Consider the following 26,475-nt stretch of genomic DNA (forward strand, 5'->3'; position numbering starts at 1 on the left):
GAAGCTTTGCTTCAAGGAAGTGAAAACATTTCAGGAGCTTCGTTGCCTGAAGTCCAGGACGCTTTGTAGAAACCAGGTTGATGCTGATGGGACTTTTATTGGGGTAAAAAAATAACCCCGGACCTGAACATGGATCCTGGGACAAACAGTGGAATCACACTGCGTTCCTGTGCTGGTGGTTCACGGTGATTCGGGAGAGCTCCTCGTATCAAACTGCAGCTCTCTGTTCAACAATCAATACATAATGATATCTTTTTTTTTTTCCTTTGAATTTAGATTTTTAGACGTCGGAAAAAATATCCATCACGTTAATTTGATGTTAAAACAGTCTTACATTGACTTTTCTGGTGGGATTTCATGATCAAAGTCATGAGACTGAAACAAAACTTAAAAAAAATAAAGAGAAAACTCACCAAAATCTGCGTGTGCAATCCTTTTTATATTGTATGGAGGCATTATGAAGGTAACCATGTCCATTAAAGAGGTGCAGTGGTTAGTTCTCACGCCTTACAGTGACATTACATGCCGGTTCGAGAAAAGGGCTCGAGGTGCCTTCATGTGCCGAGTTTGCATGTTCTTCCTGTGTAAATTGTACATTTCTTTGACTTTGTTCTCTTTATTTTCATAGTTTGTTTGCTTGTGTCTTCCAATGAAGAAAGTTCATCAAAACAGAAGAGAATTGTTAAGTTTGATCGAGCAGAACAGACGATGGACGGTCACTGACTTGTTCCTCTTAAAGCTCCTGACTAAACGTACTTCCTCGTGTCTGTCTGCACTTCGCTACTCTCTGTGTCTGTAGTGATCCGGTTTTCACGGGTGCAGGTTACAAGTTTGACCCCAACACACCAGAAAATGGAATCACTTTTATTCTCTATATCTTGACCTTTGACCTATTCCACACAGGGCGACCCTGTCAGATGCAGTTCAGCCAGTGCAACTCAGAAAATCCCTGTTCTCACTTTGAGCTTGGCTGAGTTTACTTTTGTGTCTATAGTTATGGTAAAGTTAAGACTAGAACAGACCGGGGTGTCAAACTCCTTTTAGGTGAGGGGCCACAAGTAAAATAGAGCCACAATAACCTTTAAATGTAAACTTGAAGGTTTTCCTTTGTTGTGGCGCAGATTATTCGTAATGAAAAAGTCTATATTTTCACAAAACGACATAATTACTGCGAAAAAATGAGCAATCTCAAGATAAAGACAATTTTAATGAAACCTTCTGGTGTAAAATACATTGAAATGTCCAAAAACCTTTTCCTCTAGCTGTTGCATTATGGGTGTTTTTACAAACTCGCCCTGACATCATGTCTTTGAGGCTAGTTTGACAGCAACCAAAAAACAGTTTTTAGTTGTTACCATTTGTTTGGTAGTTTGAAGCCTCTTGCAGGCCAGTTTTTTGGACCGCAGACCTTATGTTTGACACCCCTGGACCAGACACACACGTCTTTGCATGTCAACGAGTTTTCATATCTGATCAAAATGTCTCTAATCGTGTTCTTAGGGAAAATGCGGGAATGCCTGCAAACTGTGTCCCTGCAGTCAGTCTCCTCTGGCGAGGTTTCACCGTGTTATACTGCTCCACATGAAAAGTGGCAGAAACAGCTGCGTGACAGACGAGCTCAAGAGAGAATTCAAAACCTTTTGACTTCCGATCTTTGAAACAGGAGACTTTTAGAGGACGTCGAGCTCTGAGCCTGCCTGACATAAGAGGCATGCATTCTGCATATTTCCATGATAGCAGATGAAAGAACAATGAGCTCTGCGTCGGTGCGATGAAACGGTTTATTTGACACCAGTCATATTTACCTCATTGCAATGTGTATCAAACAACAAGCGTTATGAAAATTTGTTCTTGCACAAAATGTCACCAACAGAAAAGACACATTCACATTTGCGAGCCAGGTTTTTGGCAGTTCTGGTTCTTTGGAAGTTTGCTAATAAACTAAGGAAGGGTTTGTGTAACACCACAGGTGAGCTTCAGGAAGACGTTTTGACCCTTTCTTCTGCTCGCTGCTGCATTTCATGCAGTAACAAGTTTTGCATAATCTAAATTTAGGAAGACTTGGTCTCGCTCAGTGAAACCAAGAGGTTAAAGTTTGGATTTGTGCACGTGTGCGTGTGTGTGCGTGTGTGTGTGTGTGTCTCTTACAAATAAAACGTAGGCTTCATGTGTGAAAGATGGTAGATCTGCTACATTATTTACATGAATGGACTGGCAGACATTCATGCACCAGAGAACAGGATTAAAAGCAAAGCGAAGGGAGAAGAGGTGTTTTTATGGGATTAATCTGGGCTCTGGGTCAGTGAACTTATATATTGCCTTCCTTAAACTATTATATATTCTTCTTGTGTTTGCTAAACGTAGGAAATTAGAGCGAGGATTATAAAGCTACAGTCTAATGAGTTCAGTCTGATTGGTCCACGGTTCTTGGCAAACTGCTATAACTGTTAATCTGGACTATGAGGTGAGTTATGCTGGCTGAGGTATGACGTTTAAAGAGGTCTGTGTTCACTTCTATCCGAGCATTTTCTTTTCTTAACGTTTAAGAGTACAGCGAGGAGAGGAATTGTACAGTCACACAAAGCATTTCTCGCTGCATGATTTTCAGATATATTGCTGTCTAACATCACTACGTCAGTACCTGCACACGTCTTTGAAACGAACCGTTAAAGTGCATGTTTCCAAAAGTTTCCATGTGAGGACTGAGCAGAAACAAGCTGGTAAACCCTTTGTGTGAGCGTGGTGTCGGTGTGAGCGTGGCGTCGGGGTGCGGGTGAAGTGTGGGGGCGTGAGGAAGTACTCAGTCATCGAGCGGTGCTGCCGGACACAGAGCTGCTGCCTGAGCTGGAACCGCTGGAGCCCCGGTCTTCATAGATGGAGATCTCGATCTGGAGAGGGAGTCGTTAGGGAGCGACTTGTTTCTGTTTGGACACGCGTTGATACGTAACGATGCTCAGGGCTGAAAGCAAATAAGTACAGGTACTCATATTACTGTAATTAGTTTCAATCTCTGTGTACACTTAATTGTGGGTTGTTTTTTTTCAAGCATGTGATTTTCCTCAGGCTTTAGTACATTTGAAACCTTGTGATCTACTTCGTTTAAAAAAGTTGTCTTTGGTGTTGGTTTAGTACTGGGTTGGTTAATGCTGAAGCTATCAGCAGTCACATGGATCAGGACAGAGAAAAGCAACTAGTAACTTAATCAAAAAGCCTCAGTACTTGTAATGATATCATTTCACAACAGTAATCAGTGACTTGCATGTCACTCCCCACAGTGACATCATCATTATTGTGAATATCCGCGGGGTGTGTAAGGATACAACACGCATCCCTCGCTCGATGGGATCTGTGATGAGGAGACCTCTGGGCGCATAAATCTTCTCATTCTGCTCCTGAATGTACTTAGCAATCTTCTTCAAAACCTGACAGACACACAGAGCAGGAGACATGAGCAGCAAGGTGGAGTCGGGATTCAATCGACATGAATGAGGACGACCAGTCCCACCTTCTCGTAACGCGTCTCCATGCAGAGGAAGATGAGATACGCAGTGGCGCAGGCCAGACAGCCCTCCAGGTACGACTGTCCTCCAATTTTCTCTGCCTCTGCGTAGTAATTATTCAGCGTTTTCACAGTGTCCTCGAACAACGTCCTCTCAATCTGCACAAGTTTGGAGCAATGAAATGGCAACCATCAATGGAATGTAGGTACACAGCTACTGATATGTTGTCCTTAAACAGTTTCGTGAGGTGATATTATTCACACATTCAATTCATTCTACTTATGTCGGCTCGGTAAAACACGACGTCGCGTGACGGCAGGTTCACTTTCTACAATTTTTCACATTTTAATTTGAGAAATAAGTTTGATTAATGTTCAGGTAGGAATCCGGTGTGTAGCAATAACAATAGTATTCTTATTTTACATACATAGTAGTATGTGTTACTACTACTGCCACCACTAATAAAATTAAAAAAATAAACAAATACAATAATAATAATAATAATAATAATAATAATAATAATAATAAGTGCTAGTCACTATACAACTGTACAGCTGATTATTGAACAATATTTAAATGTCATTATGAAGGCTTTACTACTAATACTACAAACATGGAGCATGTGTTCGCTACAATAAAATAAAACATACAGTGACGGATAGTTTCTGGAAGAGCATTGATAGACTTGTTTTGTTTCTGATGCATTAAATGTAGACTTCTGTGACTCCATAAAACAGTTCATGAATTATCTACATCGAGTTATGAAACTGGAGATTTGATTTCCTACTTTTCACACTTGGGAAAACTGTCGCTAATTGTACACAAGGTGAATAAATTACTTAGTTGCACATCTACTTATGAAGTATGTTAAATTTGAAATGCTCTGCGTACCCTGCTCTCCAGCTCGGAGGGGAACTTGGTCTGAAACTTGCAGGTGGTTCCTTCGCTGTAGTCTCTCTGGATGAATACTTTGTTGGCCAGAGACGCGCTGTGCCTCAGCTCCTGCAGGTTATGAAACTGAAGATGACAAAGACACACAATGATCAGTCTTTATGCAATATATTATCCAATATGACGACACACACACAGAGACATATTTATCGATCTTCGTGCTTCTGAAGAAAAAGACTTTATAATCCATAAACTGATAAGTCATCCATATTAATAAGAATAATAAAATTAACATCAACGGGAATCAAAAAGCTGAGAGAAACAATGCAAGTAGTAAGAGTAACATGGTAAATGTAAAATATGATCAAATATCATTGAATTTTTTCTCAACTATAAAGCTGATATCTTACAAAGCGCAACAGAAAAAGTCAAACTAGAATGAGGTTCAGCTTCAGGTTTAAACATATTAACTCACGCATAACACCGTTCATACAGTAACTCCTGAATGGGTCCCCAGAGACGGTGTATTCCCTCGGCTGGACCTCTTTGATCACATGTTCGCTCAAAACGTGTGGAAACAGTTTGATGGAGGTGAAACCGAGGATGGACGACAAGCAGACAGTGTGATCGATCACTCGGTGGACCAAAGCCCAGCACTGGACATACTATACCTCTGCCACACACACACACACACACACACACACACACACACACACACACACACACACACACACACACACACACACACACACACACACACACACACACACACACACACACACACACACACACACACACACACACACACACACACACACACACACTGTGAGCCCATCCATCTGTCTCTCTGGGCTTGTAGAAGATGTGACATTTCAAAACAGATCAATGGTTTTGAGGAACAACGTGAGACAGTTTGAGGATTTACGCTGCGTGGCATTCGTTTCCTTCATCTTCACTATCACTATTTGCACCACGAGCGCACAGAAGGAGGCAGGACGAGTCTGGAGCAGCTGTCCATGATGCTGAACGGGTCGTGGTGGCATGGTGATCGGTGGTTCGGAACAGGTGATGGGTAATTTATTTTGATCATGTGTTTTTTTACTCGTTTTGTGATGTTCCTCTGTTTTAATGTTTAAATAATGTAACTATATAAAGTGTATTTGAGTATTTTTGAAAAGCGCAATATAAACAAAATGTATTATTATTATTATTAATATTGTTATTATGGTGCCCTGGTTGCTGTCCGTGGTGCTGAATGGGTCCTGGTGCTGAAAAGGTCAAGAGGCCCTGGTAGCTGTCCGTGGTACTGAACGGGTCGTGGTGAGCTTGTAGGTGTTCATAGTGTTGAACAGGTTATTTTACTGAAAGTGTCATGGTGCTGAATGGGTCCTGGACCTGGTTCCAAACGTATCCTGGTTGCTGTCCATGTTACTGAACGGGTCACGGAGGCCTGGTTCTAAATTGGTTTTGGTTTGCTGGTAGGTGTTCATGGTGCTGAACAGGTTATTTTACTGAAAGAGTCGTGGTGCTGAATGGGTCCTTGTGGCCTGGTTCTAAACGTGTCCTGGTTGCTGTCCATGGTACTGAACGGGTCATGGTGCCGAACGGGTCACGGAGGCCTGGTTCTACATTGGTTGTGGTTTGCTGGTGGGTGTTCGTAGTGCTGAACAGGTTACTTTACTGAAAGAGTCGTGGTGCTGAACGGGTCCTTGTGGCCTGGTTCTGACAGGTCATGGTGACCTGGTACTGAAGTGTTCTGGTTGCTGTCCGTGGTTCTGAAGGGGTCGTGGTGTGCTGGTCGCTGTCCGAGGTGCTGACCAGGTTATTTTACTGAACGGGTCGTGGTGGCCTGGTTCTAAACGTTTCCTGGTCTCATCGCTCAGTGGTCACAGACTGCGGCTTGTCTCTGGATTAAAAAGCTTCTCTATGAACAAAAACAGAGCCGCTTTTACCAAAACAGCTTAACATCGCGGGGCTGGGTGGGAGGAGGAGGAGGAGGAGGAAGAGGAGGGGTGTTTCTGTGCTTAATTCCTGCCTCCATATAGTACCAGTGACTTTTTAATTTTCTGCTTCGCTTGGCTTTTTTCCTTTAAATGTACCGACAGGGAGGGAGCGGAGGGAAGCGACCACCCAGGGGACGGACCCGACATTCACGGTAATGTAGGACACGGTCCTCGGTCCTGCTGGGTGAACCGGTGTGAGCAGCCTTCAAGCCCCGGGGCACCGCGACCCGAGCCCCCAAGCCCCCGTCCACCCAAACCACGGTAGACCACAGCTGGTCCGAATCCGACAAACTGTCAAAAAACAGCCTTACCTCTGTCGCCATGTTGCCATCCGTGGCAGGAGGGACGAGTCCCTGCACGAGCGCAAATCGCTTTAGTGGGACACGGTGGGGGGGGGGGGGGCGGGGCTAAAGGGGGAGGGATAATGACCCGGATGGGGCGGGCCTTATGTGAAAGGACTACAGCTTTCTGTTTTTAAACATTTAGATTAATTTGAACTCACTGCAGTAGATCTTGTCTGACAGCGACGGGGTCCTGGGGTCAATACTGTCCGGGCCTTTCTGTGAGGAGTTTGCATGTTCTCCCTGTGTGCGCATGGCTTTCCTCTGGTTTCACAAGATTATTAATGTTGTGGGTGTTAGTTTGTGAAAATCTCTGCAAACATGCTTCCTGAATAGAAACTGTGTGGCAATTATGTCAGATTGTTTATCAGTAGATTACCAAATTATTTGTATCAGGAGGCATCAGTTAGAATGTTGTAATATTGAAAATGCAACAATTCCTTATCAAAAAATAAAAATCAATTTGTTCAGGTTTGGTGAAAATATAATTACTTCATGTAAACCATTTCACTACTTACTCATACTATTTTGGTAACTTGTATTCAGATTACTTGCCTGCAGTGTAAATTTCAGATATATTAAATACCTTTAAATTTCAAAGTTGTGTTTTCAGCCGCTTACAAGTTTCTAACAATGTCAAAAGTTAAATCTGTCCAAGGGTTTATATGAAATGTTGAAATAAGGGACATGAAAAAAAAAAATCAGCAGGTCAGACAATAACTTCTTGAGTTTTAAATTAAATATATTAGATATAGAACAATGTACAGAAAGAGTTTTTATATGATTACAATGAAGGCAAAGCAAACCGTTACAATCATCTGTGTCTGAATTATGATTAAAACGACATCCTCAGCAATTCAAGTCAAGTCCTGCTTGGAAGAGTGTGAGGTTCTGATAAATCAGCTGGTTTAATCCAGTCACGTTGACTCTGATCCAGTTACAGAAAAAAAACAAAAAAACAACAACGTGGAAACGTAGGCTTCTGCAATGCTCCAAAACAGCTTATTTGACAGGTCTACGTAGGAAAACACAAACAGAATGAAGCAGCAATTTGGTACAAAAGCAAGCATGTCTTCCAAAAATCCTCCGTTCTCATCTTTGACTCGATCGTTGCATGTCAGAAATGTCATGTGATTCACAGGAAGACTCCCATCCTCAGTTAAGAGTCGGGGGGCTTTATGTCAAATCTGCTTCCTGTGTGATTTGAGGCGTTTTAACTGGTGGTAGCATCAATTAAAGCTCTTCTGGTAGCACCTCAAATAAAATTATAACTAGCCTACTCATTGAGGTTATACTCTTCGTCATCACATGATATTTTTGACAGTGGCAGGTGAAAGTGCACAAACAATCCTGTGCAAATTTCTAACAGCTTTTGCTCTCCAATGTGAAAGGTGTGATTTACTTGGTCTGTACATCCATTGTTTTGTTCTCTTGAACGCAGCAAAAATTCATGTGGACAGTTCCAGCCTTTTTCCCCACATCATTAATAAAATTAATCTATAAACTGTGCCTTAGTTGTGTTCGTAAAGTCCTCTCAGCATCACAGTACAGATAACCTGCTACACAGTGCTGGAGACATCACCATTCCAGTGAGATCGTCTTTGTGGTTGGGCAAATAAAAGGAAAAAAACAAAACAAAAATAAAACATCAACATCCATTAAGCTTTTTTGTGTCTCCCTACAACACAGACTCAGCCCGAGCCTCCAACACATTGTACTGAGAGGGAAGCACGTCGGTCCTGTGATTATAGAGTCATTGTGCTCTGTACAAAATCTCATCGATTTATAAGGTCCAGTCTTTTGAACAAGTGAAACCAAAAAAGAAAAAAACCACCTAACACATTACAGAAGAAATCACATAAACATCAAAAGAGGCCGGGGAGGAAAGGCAGAAGGGTTTCGGAATTGCACATGGGAGGCGTTTTGATAGATCTAAGAGCCTGGCATGTTGGTTGGGGTCTCAGCGATGGCCCCCGGAGAGAACAATGAACCGCCTCCTGCTGGTCGTGTGCATACCGCCTCATTGTAACTTGATGAGAGCAGAATTACAGGCAGCACAAACAAAGACCGTCTCTCTCTGTGCCTCTGGAGCTGAAGAAGAAACAAGAATCACATCAACAGAGACAAATTTACAGGATGAGATGTTCGGACATACTATAGTGCAACTTTGTGTATTTTGTTGTCATGTCAAAAACAGAAGAGTCGTGAGTCCTACCTGTTGCCCCCATGCACGATTTGGGCACCTTAAAGGAACAGCACCGAGAACAGAAGCTGTTGCCACAGTTACTGCAGTTCCTCTGCAAAACAAGGAGGTACAAAGTTTGAGCTGGAGCAAGCAGAGAGAAAAAAGATGGTATCAAATGCTATTTATGGTCAGATGATGCCTAAATATAACCACAGCTCTAAAGTCTCACCCTTTTCTTCAGAACAGAGAAGACGGCGTTGCAGCTTGAGCAATTTCCTTTGGAGACAAAAAACAAAAAACAGCATTAACAAGTTTTCAGATGTGGCCCTTCTTTCATCACGGAGGTATGTTAACCCTTTATCGGTCAACACCTATCTGGAAACGTTTGCATTTCTTTCTAGTTCTTCAAAACTAATAATTGTAAAATAATGACGGTCCTAAAAGTCACAATCCTTCACAAGGGGCTAAGATTTTAGTCTCATTGTGACAAACTGGTCGGCCCATCAGAGCTCTGGACACAAACACGTAGCAACACACAATGTCGCACTACAGTATGTCCGATGTAAAGCAAAAGCCCAACACTGCTCGTGAGTCATACAGGTGCATCTCCAAGGGTTAGTACATCATTGGAGAGTTTATAGTTATAAACTAAAAAGTTTTCAAGCGTTTCTTTTCTGTTCTCGTCCTGGTAATTACGGCCTTTGGTCGAGAAAATTGGGAAAAACATCAAAACTGCTCTCAGGTTTCGAGGCAATGTATTTTGGAGTTTCATTACTGAAAAATTATAGGGGAAAAAACTGCTTGAAGGTGGAGGTCAGAGGAGAGTGACATCATGGGGACACCAAAATAGCTCCCATCATTGTGACAGTGTCTGGCAGAACGTCGGAGAGGAAAGGAGATGATTTGGAGGACAGCCCAGCAGAGACCACTAAAGTACAGCTTTCTCCTTTTATTAAATGTATTAATTAAACATTGTGAGCGTAAGGTTCAATGTTGACGTACCGGTACGCACGGTCTCCCATAAAGTTTATTTTTTCAGATCACAAAGTTTGCATGGGAAATAGCATTCGCATCTTTCAGGACCCATTTTGTGCGTAAGCATCTTTTCTAGATGAGGCCCCAGGACTCTACCTTGAGCTGGCCGGCCACCTAAACTGAGAGATCGGGGGAGAAGGGCTTTAGTGAGGGAGGTGACCAAGAACCCGATGGTCACTCTGTCAGAGCGCCAGACTGACGAGAGGAGAACCTTCCAGAAGGACAAGCATCTCTGCAGCAATCCACCAATCAGGCCTGGGTGGTAGAGTGGCCAGAGGGAAGCCACTCCTGAGTGAAAGGCACATGGCAGCCCGCCTGGAGTTTTCCAAAAGGCACTTGAAGAACTCTCAGACCATGAGGAACTAAATTCTCTGGTCTGATGAGACAAAGATTGAACCCTTTGCTGTGAAAGCCCAGAGTTATGTTTGGAGGAAACCAGGCACCGCTCATCACAAGGCTAATACCATCTCTGAAATGAAGCAGGGTGGTGGCAGCATCATGCTGTGGGGATGTTTTCAAGTGGCAGAAACTGGGAGACTAGTCAGGATAGAGGGAAAGATGAATGGAGCAAAGCACCGACACATCCTGGATGAAAACCTGCTTCAAAGCGCTCTTGACCTCAGACTGGAACGACGGTTCATCTTTCAGCAGGACGACAACCCTAAACACAGCAGTGACATCACAGGAGTGGATCTCTGAGAATCTCCTCAAGTGGCTCAGCCGGAGCCCAGACTAGAATCCCATTGAACATCTCTGGAGAGATCTGAAAATGGCTGTGTACCGAACGCTTCCCATCCAATCTGATGGAGCTCGAGAGGTGCTGCAAAGAACAATGGGCCAACTGGCCAAAGATAGGCGTGCCAAGCTCGTGGCCTCATATTCAAAAAGACTTGAGGCTGTAATTGCTGCCAAAGGTGCATCAACAAAGTATTGAGCAAAGGCTTTGAATACTTATGTGCATGTAGGTTTTTTTTGTTTTTTATTTTCAATAAATTTGCAAAAAAACTTTTTTCAAGTTGTCATTATGGGATATTGTGTGTAGAATATTGAGGGGAAAAATGAATTTAATAAATTTTGGAATAAAGCCGTAACGTAACACAATATGGAATAAGCGAAGCGCTGTGAATACTTTCCGGGTGCACTGTAGAAATGGCACATCGAGGCGTTTATTCTTCTTAAGTCTGAATGTCACCATGGAGCTCGATTGTCCAGGGATTTGGATGATAACAGGTCAGAGGGTTGCACTCGGTAGAACACTGACCTGTGCTGGTGGTGGGGTAACGTTTACGCAGCTTCTCTGTCAGTTTGGACACTTTGCTGCGTATCGGTTCGTTGCGGCTCAAGAGGCCGTTTTCGGAGATGGTGTCAAACTCCGGTGGTACGAGAGGCCCTTCATCGTCGTCCTGGAGAAGAGAGGGGCAGACAGAGGGAAAGGCCGTTACAGACTGTACACGTACAGAAATTACAGCTCGTCTTTGTTGTGAAGACTTACAAACTGGAGAGAATTCAGACAGTTTTTATGAATACATGTTTGACAAACAAATCAAGTTTGTTCAAGGCAAATACTAAGAGGTGCAGGGCGATGATGAGGGTGGAAATAGAAATGCATGAGTTTACAAGCATTAAGCTGTACTTCAGTCTCGTCTTAAACTGTTGGTATAAAGATTTTATTAGACTGAAGCAAAATGCATCTATTTAAAAAAAAAAAAAAAAAAAAAAAAAAAACGGACCTGCTGAGTATTTGGGAAAAAAAACATCTGTAGGTGTTTTTTCTCTCCATGAAGTGCTATCTTCACACCTTAAATGAATGTCTCACACTTCTGTACATTTTTAGAGACACCCTGTTAGTAAAACTTAATCATCTGAGAGGCAATTTTACTTCTACAATCAACGGCAATCGTTTAGTGAAAGAGGAGCAGAGGCAGACGTTTGTTAGAATTCTTTTTAAAAATAAGAATTTTTTATTGTTAAACATTACAACACCACTTACTTATAAAAACAATTATTTTAAGGGACTTTATCCTTAAGAAGCACTCTGATATGGAGCAAAAGAAGTATATCCACATTATTTTTATTAAGCAGACAAGAAATTTAAAACTATTGGCACAGAATTTTCAAAAATCTGCTCTTTACCATTATGAAGGATAACTAGCAATGGTTAGGTTATTGTAGCTGTACTGGTTGTTTATAATCCAGTGAGGGAAAACATACTTAATAAATAAATCTATCCATGCACAAGAATAGAACGCCTGAGATTAAAAACCACTGACCAAACATGCAACGGAGACGTGACACTAGTCAGGACACTAAAAGGTGATTAAAGCGGATTCCACTAATGCAGGATGTTAAGTGACAGTCATGCAGACGACAAAGGAATGAGCTGTACGACGGGATTGATGGGAACTACAATTATGGGCCTGTTACTAGTGTTACCCATCACAGCCACAATACTTGTGGATACAAGCCATAACATTATGACCTTGTGCCGATTCCTCCTACACAATGAACCCAGATGCACTTTGCACGGGGACACCTTTCCAGAGTCCGCAGTTCTCGGTTGGACTGACCACATGGACCATCCTTCAACAAACTACACTGAGCCTTCGTGGTTTACCAGGCTGTTAGCAGTGCGCCGCTTCTCCTCCCTTGACCGCTGTCGACTGAAAAAGACCCCGAAAGAGCCGCACTCTTTGAGGTGATCTGACTCAGTATTCGAGCCAACACACTTTGGGCCACTTTAAAAGTCAACACTAACCCATTTTTCTGCTTCTGACCACTACGAGTACAACAAATGTGGGCCTAATATATCCCACCTTCAAAGAGGCGCCCATGTTTAAGAGGAGAGTGTTATTCACTTTACCTGTCAGTGGTCATAATATTATGGCTGACATGGGTATCTATGAATGGGAGGACTTACGGAAGGGACGGAGACGGTGTGACATCCACTTACCACTAATACCAAGGGGGTTTCCTTGCAAGGAAACAGAACAATATTACCCTAAGGGACAGATATTTAGTGTGTGCATTCCCCAAACCATGCGAGAAGTACACCACAAGGTCACCTCACACCAGGAGCAACACATGACGCTGCTATTCATGTGTTCACGTTGTTAGACTGAGAGAGCTGACAGGGCGACAGGACACTAGCCTCTTCTGAACAGAGTTATTTAACACTTACCTGAAGGGAAACTGAATGTTCCTGTGTTCAGAGAACAACAGAGACAGAAACAAACACAAGTCATCAAACTAAAAGTAGATAATTGTCTATATTTAGACTCATAAAATAGAAAAACAAGCTTCCGGGGATCTGTCTTTTTCAGGAAATGTTGGGATCAACCTGAACTCCCCATTTTCTAGAATTTTTTAATCCAAGTTCCTCACTTTGATTTCTTGGAAAAGGTAATGCGAGTGGGGAACTTCTGCTTAAAAGTAGTTTCAGCTTCCAACTACAACAGGTGCCATGTCTAAATCCTGATTTGCTGCACACACATCATATTAGTGTCAATTTTCTCATCTGGGTGAAATAAACATTTCACTCTAAAGTGTTTAGAAACCCACTGCACTCGTAATTATCTTGTAAACTAAATGAGCTTGAATAATTAATTCAACCAGAAATACTTTTGTAGGAAAGAATGTCACTAAATATCATATGCGATATTTGGATATAATGATAGCAGCATAAATATAAAATGTAATAATTGAAAGAGCAAATGGATGGCCTTAATTTACCTCAATGGCATCCTTGAATTCATCATCAGGCTCAGCCTCCTCGGCCTCCTCTACACTGCCAGGTGAATGGTCCTGTCAGCAAACACACACAATAGATTATCAGCACTGAATTCAAACATAAAGCTGTGGAATCCATCATTAATCTAAAATGATGATAAATAAATAAACGTAATCGGGGACGTTGCAGCTCAGCGTCACCAGCTGCCTCGGATGGAGAATATAACTGCAACCGACACAGATGGTGAAAAGAGCAAATCCACACGGGGGTTTACATTGTGCTCGACGCAGTCAGAACGTGGGATAAGAAGCTTAAAGTTGTGGTTGGTTTTAATGTAAATCACAACAACCGAGTCCCCATTTAAGACAGCAGGCGCTCATCTGTCCGCCATGATGCTTCCGCTCACCTCCAGACTTGTTGGCGTCGGGGTCCGGTCCAACAAAGCGCCTGGTTCCTGCTCCTCGCAGACGCCCTCCGAGGCCTCGGTGTGACCGATGTGGAACAACTTCCTGATGTCCAACAGAACTGCAGCAGGAGGACGGGACCATCAAAAGGAGGACGTTCACGTCTGGATGAGTTACTGTAAACCTTCTGAAGACTGAATTATGGACCAACCTCTGCCGAACTCTCTGTTCCACAGGAAGATGGCGCTGTTGAGCCCAGCCAGCACCCAACCCACAGGAGCGAAATAGAATAGGCACACCACCATTATAAAGCCACCATAGAACCTGGATTGAGCGGAGTCAAAACATAGGACTGAAACCACGCACAAGACTGATTATTATTGATGGGTTGTGATGTGTGATCGGGATCTGAACGTGTCCGTCGCCACACTGCAGCTTGTGGTTTAGTGGAGTGTACAATATACATTTCAATCACGTCTGACAGCTGACCTGCTGAGCAGATCAATGACTCAACTGTCAACTATGTGCACTTTACATATGTGTGTGTGTGTGTGTGTGTGTGTGTGTGTGTGTGTGTGTGTGTGTGTGTGTGTGTGTGTGTGTGTGTGTGTGTGTGTGTGTGTGTGTGTGTGTGTGTGTGTGTGTGTGTGTGTGTGTGTGTGTGTGTGTGTGTGTGTGTGTGTGTGTGTGTGTGTGTGTGTGTGTGTGTGTGAGTGTGTGAGTGTGTGAGTGTCAGACCTCGATGACTTGGTGTGGTTGTCCCAGTACAGAACTTTATAAATAGCTTCTGCTGACTGACAAGCGGAGGACAGCATGTCATCCAAGTGCTTCAGCCTGGTGGAGATGGAACACAAAGTACAAAGTCAACATATTATACATAATATACAAAACAGAGAAAATCCTGCAGTTACATTTACAGACGAGTATCAGATGAGATTAAAGGCATCAGGATTGTCATGTGGGCTTGAGGATTATTAATTATTTGCTCTGCAGGAGCAGATCGGTCAATCGAAGTGAATTAGATTCATTACAATTTACAAACATCAGCCATATGTGCCTTATCGGTAATTATCATCTCATCCACTTTCAGTGACTAATATTAATTTTAGAAATCCATATGTGCAGGAAAAGCTATGTGTAAATATTTGAAAGAAGCTTGCAACATTCAGTTAATGTGGACAGGGGTCTGTCCCAGGCACAGCATTGAGGCTGGAGTCAAATTACAGACAGAAATCTACAAAAGAAACTACAGACACATGATGCAGAACTCAATTTTATCTTGAGTGAGTCAGACCGGTAAATAAGTAACACAATAAACTTTGAAATTAAACTTTATATTTGTTGTGGTGCAGCGTATATGTGATGAAAATGTTGATTGTTTTTTTCCACATAGAATCAAAAAATTATGACCAAAAATTACAACAACGTCAAAATAAAGTCAACTTTAATGAAACCTCTGTCCAAAAAAACTTCTCCTATAGCTGTTGCATTCTGGGTGATTTTACAAACTCCCCCTGACAGCACGGCTTTGAGGCTAGTTTGAAAGCAACCAGGTGATAGAAGCATCGCTGATATCTCAGCTCGGGTCTCAGTGTTGCTTTGTGTCTACTACTATTAAGAAAAGTGTATTAAAAAAAAATGAATCTACGGTTTCTTTGAAATTTTTACAATTTGATTGGTGGTTGGGTGGGTCACAGGGCAAAGCGAGAGTCACATTCATCCGCAGTCAAATAGCCTCCAACACACTGAAAACCCCCGACTGAAAGAAGGATATTCTCGCTGTGAGCCGGCAGTGCTCACCACTAAACCACCATGCAGCCCACTGTGTGATTACCACCACTCTTTGGTCCATCAAAGTTGACTGTTTGGTTTGGGACTGTCAGTGAGGTATAAGAGGAGCACTACCGGAATATTTTACAGCCTTAAAGACCTCTTGATGGCCTATCAATAAATCAAAAAAATTGCAGCGAGTTAATCATTAATGAGGATATTCATCGACTTACAGGTCTTTGACTTCCAACATGGCCTCCTGTTTGGTGAGATGCACCGTCTGCAGATCTCTGCGGTGCACAGCGTGATAGTGCCGCCTCTGGAGCTCAGACTCGGAGGCTCTGCCGCCACACCTGTCCTGCAGGTAACCCAGGGCTGCCGGCACTGCCAACGCCACCAGCGTCACAATGAACCACCCAACTGATGGCAGAGAGGCAGAGGGAACAACCAGTTCATTCATTATTCATCCTTTAAACCACAAAACAATAAACCCAGATCAATAGTAAATGCTTATTCCTCCTCCCACCTTCATTAATGGTGCAAAAGAAGACATTGAGGAACATGCAGACAAGCAGAGAGCAGAGAGGCATCCTCCATCTGAAACATGAGAAAACAATGGGTACAGTGTGAGAAGCATGAATGCAGCTGTGCCACATAATGCTCACACAGGCTGAAAACACACACACACACACACACACACGCAAACACACAAACACACACACACACACATACACACCCGAGCAGGAGGCGGGTGAGCTCCACTGCGTCAGAAACTGGTTCTAGAAACAAAGCCATTCTTTTATAGGACACAACCATGTTGAGGAGGTCGAAGTTGGGAGTGCAGCGAGGGCTGCCCAGTTCGGAGGCGTCGGGAGACCCGGCGGTGTCTTTAGAGGACGAGTGCACCAGCTCGGCTCTTTCCCCGGGAGCCTGCGACGGGTCAGGCAAAACTCCAGAACCGTGTGTCGCCATTCCTGGACAGAAAGAGGAAGTGAAGTCAGGACATGAACAAACCCCTTAAATCTAGATGACCCATTAACATGATCCTCCACTACATCCAATAAGAAAGAGTCAATGACAACGAGTCTTTCTGGGTACTATTATGACATTTTTTTCAAAGGGTGTAATTTCAGTCATACGTAAGCAGATTATACAACATTTAATCTGTTGATCTACTTAGAAAATGAGTACTTATTCGCCCGTTTTCTTTTGACACACGGAATTGGTTTTAGATTTATTTTTGGTTCCAAAATCAATTTTGCAAAATATCAGCAGTATTTTTATTGCAACCGAGTAGTACGTCAGTAATGTAACAGTACTTTTACATATCCTTGTGACAAGGCGCAAAGTTTACTGTCTTAGTCGGCCCTTTAATTTCATCAATATTTTTCTGCCGTTTTATCTTTGAGCAACTGGTCCTGCACCAATTAGAACACGGACACAAAAAGCATATCAAAACGTGCAGAACGTTTGGGAATATTTTGCTATGTTTTTTGATAATGATTCAGCTTACCATTTCTGGATAAATCCCCAAAAACTGTGAAAAAAATGTCCCATTCAAAGTGGATGGGAGAGGCACCTCAGAGAGGAGATGAGCGATCAGAGGAGAGGCAGGCACACAAAATTTCCTATTGATTTGTTTTTGGTTTAACTGTTGCACTGCTGAAATCATACTCAATCACAATACTGCTGCGTTGCTGAAATTAAACTCAGTTAATTTAAATTAGAATTACTGAGTTAAATAACTGGATCTTGTTATTATTGACATTTCACGCTCAGAGACCCTGACAATGTTTTTTGGAACAGGCTATGTACTGAATTCTGAGTCGGAATTGTTGGCGAACCTGAATCTGTGTGATTATTAAGTAATTATTTGATCTGCGATGATGAAAGGAAGACTCCTCCTGAAATCTGTGGCCTGTCTAACCGGAAAGTTGACTCCTGCTCACCGACAGAACAACCGCCAGAGAGCTTTACCGGACCTGCTAACACGAGCTGTGCAGTGTGGGACAGACGATTTACCCTGAGTTGAGCGACCGACACTCGGCCAGAGGGTGAAGCCGCGGAGGGAGCGAGGAGAGAGGGACAGAGGAGAGACGGGAGAGTCGCTCAGGCGGAACCGGAGAGTCGCACCGACATCATCAGTCCGGAGGAAGGAAGAGCCTCCAAATCCACCCAGCCGGGTCTACATGTCAGCGGCCTGCCGTCCTGCAGGAGCAGCGGCCCCTAGAACCGTGTCTGCGGGGAAACCCGCAGAGAAATCCAGCAGTCGTTTGCGGAGCTGTCCTCGTCAGCTCCCGCACTTCCGCTTCCTACTTTAATCCAGGTCAGCCAATCGACAGCAGAACACAAGGGAAGCAGTCGATCCCTGAGTCTGATGCTCTATAAAGTCTGTTCATGCATTTCAAGAAAGAACAGTTGAATTAAAGTTGTGGAAGCATTATATGAATGACTGACGATTCATTTGTGTTTTGTAAGGACGCATTGAAATAGCGACTATGCGTTAACCTGCTATCATGTGCTACATAAAGAAGCTAACATGCTAATGTGCAGTTCGTGGACTAGCTAACATGCCAACATGTCAAAGCACCAAACTCCTTCAAAATAAAAGTCCTTGTTTTTTTTATAATGACAACGTAAATCTTCAAAGTTTTAATTAAGCGTTTAGCTCGGCTCGGGGTGAGCTGACTTTCAAACTAGAAACTCAAATTTTTTTCAAAATAAAAGTCCTTGTTTTTAAAAATTGTCATCACAACCCTAAAAAAATTATATTTGTGTGTGGCCAGTGGTGTACGGGCCGTCTGGCATACTTGGGCAAATCCCAGGGGTCAACACGACTTTATTGTGATACCCAGTCAAACCAATAGATTCAATTTCAATTTAGACCTTTTCGATTGGGATTTAAAGAATTTAAATTCACTTCCTGCTGGCCCAAGATTTATCCCAGACCTATGAAGGTTGTTTACCAAGCAAAAATGATGCTGCATTCAAATTACAATAGGAAAGTAGATGAGAAAAATTCTTCACTGAAGCGACAAGTCTTAGCAGAAATAAACGAGAAGCAAAACCAGAAACTACAGTTTATCCACTGTTGTGGACTTGTGACTTTTATTTGTGCTACTAAGCATCAACAATCAACAGCTTAAAACAATAAATACAAAATAATGTTACTCATAGTGTAGTAATAAAAACAAATGATGACAGAATGGTACTGAATTGTTTTTCTATATGTATGCGAGTTCAGGGCTGCAGCAGGGAGAAGCTCTGTCACTGCAGGATTCTTGCAGATCCTCTGGAATGGGGGCTGTGAACTTGAGGACGAAAGAAAGGCTGGTATCATGGCTGGATGTGGGTGGATCTGGCCAAGGTCGTCAAGCCACTACCCTCGGTTGAAGCAGTTTGTGTTGTAAACAGGCAGCCCTGGTGTCTGTGGAGGATTGAGAGCCCCAGCCTTGGTGGAAGCTGTTATCTGTGGTCTTTGTTTTCGCCTTAAAAACGAAAATATGTTAATGACTAAGTTGATTTTTAAAAACAGTTTTTGCAGTTTCAGTGACATCATGTGAACATTTCAGAGTTTTAGGTGATGATACAGTTCATACATAGATCTCTGCTTATAAGGACAGGTCACACCTGAACAGGTCTCTAGTTCATCACAGGAGAAACACACATCTCGGGGGGGATTTAGGGTCACCAGTTAACCTCACATGCACGGTTTTGGACTGGACCCAGAGTAAACTCACACCACACAGAATGGACAGTATTTGAACCTATGACCTTCTTGCTGTGAGGTTAGAGCGCTAACCACTGCAATGTGCACCATAGAATAACTTAAAAGAAAAAAGCTTTAAAGAATAGGTTTATTATTAAAACAGAGACAATGTGAATTGTATGTCGTGTACAGTTTAGAGAATGATAATTGATGTAAATTATTACAATGAAATAGTTGATACAATTATCAAAAAATAAATTACATTAAACAATTATATGAACAATTGTTAATTATCAAATATAATAACTTAAAAAAAGGAACACATAGGATGGAAAAATGTAGATTCCATTTGTAGGAAAAGTGAAGCTAGCAGGATAGGATTTAGAAATTGTGGTGCTATTTACTGCACTCAAGTTGTTTTTGTTTTTCCGATTTCAATTGTCATCTATTTAGCTTTACACTAATTTTACATACTTTGTTTCAGTGCTATCTTCTGAAGAACAATGTCTGCTCTCCATGGACACTAAGGTACATCATACATATGATAAAAAGTGAACCTGGTGTTGGGAGTTGGAAGCAAACATATGTGAACCCTTTAAACGTTTTATAGAAATTGTACATTCCTACAGAGCTGTACAACTCGTCACACTTGTTTGTGCAACCCTGCCTACATTGAACCCAGGACTAAGGTGAAGATTTAACCAAAACCTCCACTTTAATGAGTGAGATGTTTCATTTCAACTTGCCATGTACAAGGTACAGCAGAGAAACCAAGCAGTTAGTCCACTTCCCCAGTCATTCTTTATTAATTTGGTTACGTTTGAGTGTATTTGGGTATGGCAAGCACACCAAGGACTACAAAAACACCACTAAATATGAAACACACAGAAATTCATCCATGTTTCTAACTGGATTAAAAAAAAAAAAAAAAAAAGTATAAAAATGGCACATATTCCACAAAAGAACATCATTTTTATTTTTCATACTTGTGAGGAATATGAATGAATCCTGTACATGAAGTATTATTCATGTACGTTTTTCAGCAGAACGGTAGAATTCCTAATCACACAGTACTTGGATGTTTTATTTTAATAAAGCCATTTGAGTTACAGCGACTTGTTTGTGATGGAAAACAGACTTGAACTTTATGAAGATCTGCTGTGCGCGGTAGGATTCAAATCATCAACACCCACAATAATAAAGGCTTCCTACAGGTGTGCCACAAAAAGCTTTATTATTCAGTAAAGGCTAAAAGCATCGTCAAACCATCTAGATTAAGTTATTAATGCTTTTTCGTGAGGGTGTTTGTGCTCAAGACTATATATCTGGGATGTTTCAGTCTTTATAGCCCCGCTATGTAGAGTTTTACACAGACAATATAATCTACATAAAGTGTCCACAGCAAAAAATGTCAGTTGCCTGAATGCGCTGCCGCTCACGACTGCAGCTGCTTGGCATGCGAGCGCTGGTGAAACTTGAGCCCTCCCCAGTTTCTGAAAGATTTCCCGCACTGTACGCAGACGTAGGGTTTCTCCCCGGTGTGGATGCGTATGTGCCTTTTCAAAGCTCCCGAGTGACGGAAACACTTGGAGCAAACGGAGCAGGTGTATGGCCGCTCGCCCGTGTGGATGCGGAGGTGAGTTTTTAGGTTCTCCAGACGGTTGAACTCTCGGTTACACACCGTGCAGTGGAAAGGGCTGCAGCCCGGTGGGAAGAGCTGCAGCCGGGTCCTCGTGCTCCCCTCCGGCGCCGGCTGCAGCGGGCAGCGCTGCTGCAGCCTCTGCTGGCACTGGCCGTTGTGTCGCCGCAGCAGGCTGGGCAGGTGGAAGGCCTGGCCGCAGGACTTGCAGGCGTACAGGGTGCTGCTGAGGCTGCGGCCGGTCCGGACGCGCACGCCGTAAACCTGTGGAGGGTCTTCTGACGGGGGGCCCGGATCTGCCACCTGGAAGAGGTTTGGGAACTCAGAGGAGAGGGATAGAAGATCTGTGACAGGCGGGATGCTGGTGGTCGGGTCCGGAGAATCAGCTGTAATAAAAAAAAAATAAAAAATTTCATTAATAATTTAATACAAAACTTAATGCTTTATCCATATTAAATTCCAGCATAATCTATTTTATTATAAAAAGTAAACATTTATTATTGCTACTCCATTTGCCTTGTTGGTTTTAAATACAAGTTAAATCATTTTACTATATATATATATATATATATATATATATATATATATATCAAACTAATAATACTTTAATGTGTCAACCCAGCTTCTATGTTGCGTCTTATATTTAGTTCAGAAAAGCACAGATCATCTTTTAAATAGGGGAAAAACTCAAAAGGTTTGTTTTTTACCTGCCTCAGTATGTGGTTTTAAAGAGGAGGACCTAATGATCATTCAAAACGTCATGCTTAAGGTGTAGATCAAATCTAAAACATGGATACTTGTAATAGTTTTTCATGTTCAAGGTTGATTGTCATGTTAAAATATCGACGTTAATGTGTGTTTACACACAGGCATGATGAGCTGCAAATATAATTTTCCCCTCAATCCTGACGTAATGCATTTGAAAAAGGTTCTGAAATTAGCGTATCAGTGTATGACATTCCTAATATTCGTACCCTGTACTAAATCGAACCCTGACCGTCTGCCCACATCGCTCAATGCAACATCCACCACTGTATATACCAAATTCTGCTGATTCGCCACATTCCTGATAGATTGGTGAGAGAAAATGATGATGCGCATTTGCGTGCAACACCGCGGAACAATGTTGGCGACAGTGCATAATGACTCGTGATGATCTTACTTGTAACGGATGATAACAGGTCTCAACTGTCCGTGACGGTATATGATGTCTCTGCTCTAAATCAAATAATTCAGGTCAAAATTGTGATCAGCGGTCAGGAATTGAGATTCGAGCCATTCCTGACTCATTGTCGTTATGTGTAAACGCACCTTTAAGCTTGTTTTGTCATCAGAGTTAAGATGCATTTAGATCATTGCTGTCACTAGTGATGTTTAAACACTTGGGTCAGGGCTAGGCGATTTTGTCTTAAAAAAATTTGGTTTTAAATTTTTTAAAGAAAAATAAGTTACGATTCAATTTGATTTTTTTTTACCTCAATGCACTTAAAAATGACTGCAGACATCAGATATATTGTCAAAAGTACAACTTTCCTGCTGTGATTGTCCTCAGAGTTAAAATGCATATAAAGAATCCCAAAATAAAACGTAAATAAGGCTCAGTCATGCCAAAAAAACTGTGGGTGTGTGTGGTGGGGAATAAAAACATGAATAATGTAAACATAATGAGTGCAAACATTTACTGTTGGGTATGTTTCCCATATTCATTATAGCTGCCGGTCTGCTTGGATGACTGGGATTAGTCTGTAGGCTGAATGAAAAATGAGGTGAATCCCTGACACACACTGTTGATGATCTTACCCTGGTCCAGCCCAGCAGTGGACAGCTGGAGGTTTAGATCCTGGCTCTCATCATCCGCCATCAGTAGTTTCTGCTCCTCCAACATCCGGGACTGGACCTCAGACATACAGTCCAAGCGATAATCTTCCATTTTAATCCCGTCCAAACAGGAAGGCGAACCTTCTCTCAGGTCGTCCAGCCTCTCCTGCTTCACAACCACCTGCTCCAGCATGGACTTGCCGGGATGTGGAGGTAAGCGGCGGCCCCGGGTGCCTGCTTTTTTACACGATGCTTTCAGGCTTTCTACCTTCACTACACTCTGATCAGTGATGTCTGCAAAGAAAAAAAAAAGAAAACAAAGTCATTCAGCAAAGAGAAGTCATTGAAAAGGGAAACATTAGAAATGTTAAAACTTGATATGTGGAGAAAGAAAAATGTGCTGCAGAGTTTCACCCTCTCAAGAAGCAAATTCAGACAGTTGAATTGTGTTCATTTTGTCGTTCTACATACATTTGTATAGATTCTACTTTAACGACGGGTAAATGCAGGAAGTTTTTTACCTGCATTTACCCGTCGTTAAGAAAAAAGGGTATAAGCATAAGCAAATGTAGATGCACACACAAATATAGCCTTTTTAAAATCAATCCTACCACAATGTGCTTTGACATCAAGAGTTTAAGGCAGACCGCACATTTCAGCACAAATTGTATAGGTGCCTCAAATAATCACCTTAAATTTCAACATAGGCGTGGACTCAAGGTAAATGTAAATCTGTTTTACATCTTTCATAAGAAAAGCTGTAAAATCAATGTGAAGGATAGAAGCTCCACTGGCTCTTATTTGGGGCCTGTCTATGTGGAAAGGTACTTTGTCTAAGCACACAATAGTTACACAGCCTTCAGGTACTCTCACTTCTGCGTCCCATCACCACATAGCACAAGGACGCCGTTTCTGATCCAGACAATCACAAGCTCTACAACTAAGATCAGTAGGAAACATTTCCTAAATTGCTATAATTGGGGAAAAACTAAAAGTGATCGTCTGGATTAGAGGAATGTTTAGTATCAAAACTGCTCAATCTTGGAAGTTACGCGATTCATTTTTCATTTCAAGTTTTAAGTACATAGAAAACACGGTAGGAAAAGTGTTTAGGCCTCCAGTGTTCAGAGTAAGGGCCTGTGACCTACAGATTGTTCAAACTGATTTTGGACCGTCTCTGTAAACAGAACACAGTTGACCTGAATGAAGTCAGGGACTCACAATAACGATCTATAAACAGTTCTGGGAACTGCACCCGTCAGGGACGAGGTTTGGATTGAGGAAAGAATAATAGATAAAGAAAATAAGGCCGAGAAGGATGTGTTGTTTTTCTGTGTGATTTAACGGAACAAAGTCCTTCTGAGACTGATTCACAGTATTCAGTACTGAGGAGACGAGTCCGAGTGTTCAGAAATTGCATTGTGGGCTGGAATAAAGCCAAAAGGCCAGAGGACTGTTGATATTGGAAAATGTATCTAAGTATACTGTGTACATCCTCGCCAGGTCATAGGAAACCTGCATCATCCAGGTACGGTGTAGAAGCTTGGTTGCACTGGCTCATGAATGCAAAGTGAATCTGTGAAATTCATTTACATTTCCAATTGAACGTAGCAAGTGTCAATGTTTATTTTCTTTGCTCAGCGCTCCTCTGCCCTCATCCTTCGTGGTGTTGACAGCTAGAAACCTCGGCCGAGATGACATTAGAGCTGACTGTTCTACGTGAATGAGAACTGAAATCATGAGATAACTAGAGATGCGGTCTGTTCGCTCTTGTGTATCCAACACAAATAAGAAAAAAAATGACAAACTGAGCAGTACAAACAGCATTGCTAAAGAAGAAACTGACTCCAACTTGGTATGACACAGACTCACTACTGCCACCTAATGCTGAAGACTGGCACAGCTGAAACGTAACATCCTGCACCTTTAAATGGCATTAATGCATCCAAACACTAGAGGTGTGCAGTTGATGTGGACATGTTTACTCCAATGTGCTTTTTTCAGTTTTTACTGAATTTCTTGTTTACACGATATTGCTCTGGAGTCCCTGATGGTGCTGTGATGCACTTTTATATTTCTGCAGATGGTTATTCTTGTGCATGCAATGGCTTGAGGAACCATCCATATCAACACACACCTTGAGAAAGACACTGGACGTGTTGGTGCGCCTCACTGCCAGAGTCCAGCTCATCGAAGCTCAGCGGCTCATCTCGGGGGTCTGGAAGCGGGGATCCCCCGTCTATTTCTCCGCTGCAGCTGGACTCCCAGCCGCCCGGGGGAAGGCACAGGGGGCTGGCCGGATGATGCGCATGCTTTGTGGGGATGTATAGCGGATCCTCGGGTGTTGGGGTGAAGCGCCCCGCCTCGTCCCGCCTGCAGTCCAGCGCAGCCTCGGCTCTCTGCAGCCTCTCCTTCAGGGACTCGTTCTCCCGTCGCAGCTCCGCGTAGTTCCCACTTGTTGCCAAGAGGCCCGTCACCTCTCGGACCGCGATCTCCACGGCCACTTCAAACGCTCCGTGTATGGCCGCAACAAGCTCCTCCTGGAGGGACAGAGCCGCCTCCGCTCCCGGGAGCGGGGCCCCGCGCAGGCACTTCTCAGTCCCGGCCATCTGCTGCTTCATGGCGCATTCAAAAGCTCCGCGAAGTCCTGCGATGAAATAAAAACGCCTCTCCCGATACCGGAACCGCTCATCCGCGAACCCGGAGAAACAGCCCGAGAGAACCGGAAGTGAGAGCGGTTACTTCCAGGTTACACCGAGCGGTGGGAAAGGGGAACTGCAAGTGGAGGGATATAGAGCTCGATCCAGGTCAAAAGATTTGTTTTTTCTTTTGAAAGAAAAATGTGATTGAAAAAAACATTTTGAATCTGAATGTTCAAGGTTTGAGATTATTTTTTTTTTTCAAATGAACAAACATTTTGACCTGGATCGAGCTCCGTAGACTGAGTGGTGCGCCCCCTTGTGGTTGGAGGGGAAACAAACAGCTTAATTAAAAATAAAAAGGTTCGGGGTAACTCCAACCCTTTGAAATAGACAAATAAACGGTATGAGCTACTTCAACCTAATATTTTTACTTGCTGAAAGCGCAACGGAATGAAGAAAATACAGTATTGATAAGATAAACATTTACACTATCTATATAAATTCATTCATACCACACAAATACTGTGTTTATGAGCTTTAACTGGGGATCTCACTATGAGGAAAGAGTGTCAACCCCCAAAGCTATACCATGGACATGATTTGTGAGAACATGTAGTACTGCGTTTTGTTGGGTCTTGCCTCATTAATGTGAAGAGTACCAAGGTACCTTAAGAAAATACTGTAAAAGTGTGAACATTTCAGGAATGATTTAGCATCTTTTGGACCAACTTTAAAAGGTCACCAATTTTTTGGTCCTCTTTACTCATCCAGTCAAACCGAAGTTAAACTGAGATGTATGTAAACTTTAAAC

The 26,475-nt window shown here is 42.6% G+C and overlaps 3 protein-coding genes across 5 annotated transcripts; all 3 read right to left on the reverse strand.

The window, feature by feature from the left end:
• Positions 1-421: 421 nt before the first annotated feature.
• LOC308110380 (golgin subfamily A member 7B-like) lies at positions 422-6,776 on the reverse strand. The gene is made up of 5 exons (XM_080464634.1): positions 6,706-6,776; positions 4,392-4,517; positions 3,506-3,658; positions 3,321-3,422; positions 422-2,888 (listed from the first exon to the last, which is right to left on the reverse strand). The coding sequence occupies exons 1-5, from the start codon at positions 6,715-6,717 to the stop codon at positions 2,805-2,807; spliced, it is 477 nt and encodes a 158-aa protein (XP_080320760.1). The 5' UTR covers positions 6,718-6,776; the 3' UTR covers positions 422-2,804.
• A 661-nt stretch (positions 6,777-7,437) lies between these two features.
• Positions 7,438-18,180, reverse strand: zfyve27 (zinc finger, FYVE domain containing 27). 2 transcript variants are annotated; one of them, XM_080464219.1, is made up of 13 exons: positions 17,879-18,180; positions 16,593-16,830; positions 16,383-16,453; positions 16,090-16,276; positions 14,825-14,920; positions 14,298-14,410; positions 14,089-14,207; positions 13,685-13,756; positions 13,134-13,154; positions 11,217-11,358; positions 9,150-9,196; positions 8,951-9,032; positions 7,446-8,826 (listed from the first exon to the last, which is right to left on the reverse strand). In XM_080464219.1, exons 2-13 carry the CDS (start codon positions 16,826-16,828, stop codon positions 8,756-8,758), a joined length of 1,257 nt encoding a protein of 418 aa, XP_080320345.1. In that variant the 5' UTR covers positions 16,829-16,830; positions 17,879-18,180; the 3' UTR covers positions 7,446-8,755. The 2 variants fall into 2 exon arrangements, with proteins under 2 accessions (XP_080320346.1, XP_080320345.1); XM_080464220.1 differs by lacking the exon at positions 13,134-13,154 and having other exon boundaries at positions 7,438-8,826.
• Positions 18,181-18,932: 752 nt separating this feature from the next.
• On the reverse strand, positions 18,933-25,740 carry LOC308109555 (uncharacterized protein). 2 transcript variants are annotated; one of them, XM_080463201.1, is made up of 4 exons: positions 25,160-25,717; positions 23,005-23,316; positions 21,247-21,590; positions 18,933-19,344 (listed from the first exon to the last, which is right to left on the reverse strand). In XM_080463201.1, exons 1-4 carry the CDS (start codon positions 25,641-25,643, stop codon positions 19,228-19,230), a joined length of 1,257 nt encoding a protein of 418 aa, XP_080319327.1. In that variant the 5' UTR covers positions 25,644-25,717; the 3' UTR covers positions 18,933-19,227. The 2 variants fall into 2 exon arrangements, with proteins under 2 accessions (XP_080319327.1, XP_080319326.1); XM_080463200.1 differs by lacking the exon at positions 18,933-19,344 and having other exon boundaries at positions 19,697-21,590; positions 25,160-25,740.
• Between the last annotated feature and the right edge of the window lie 735 nt (positions 25,741-26,475).

Source organism: Lipophrys pholis (assembly GCF_963383615.2).
Source record: "Lipophrys pholis genome assembly, chromosome: 5".
Classification (NCBI taxonomy): domain Eukaryota; kingdom Metazoa; phylum Chordata; class Actinopteri; order Blenniiformes; family Blenniidae; genus Lipophrys; species Lipophrys pholis.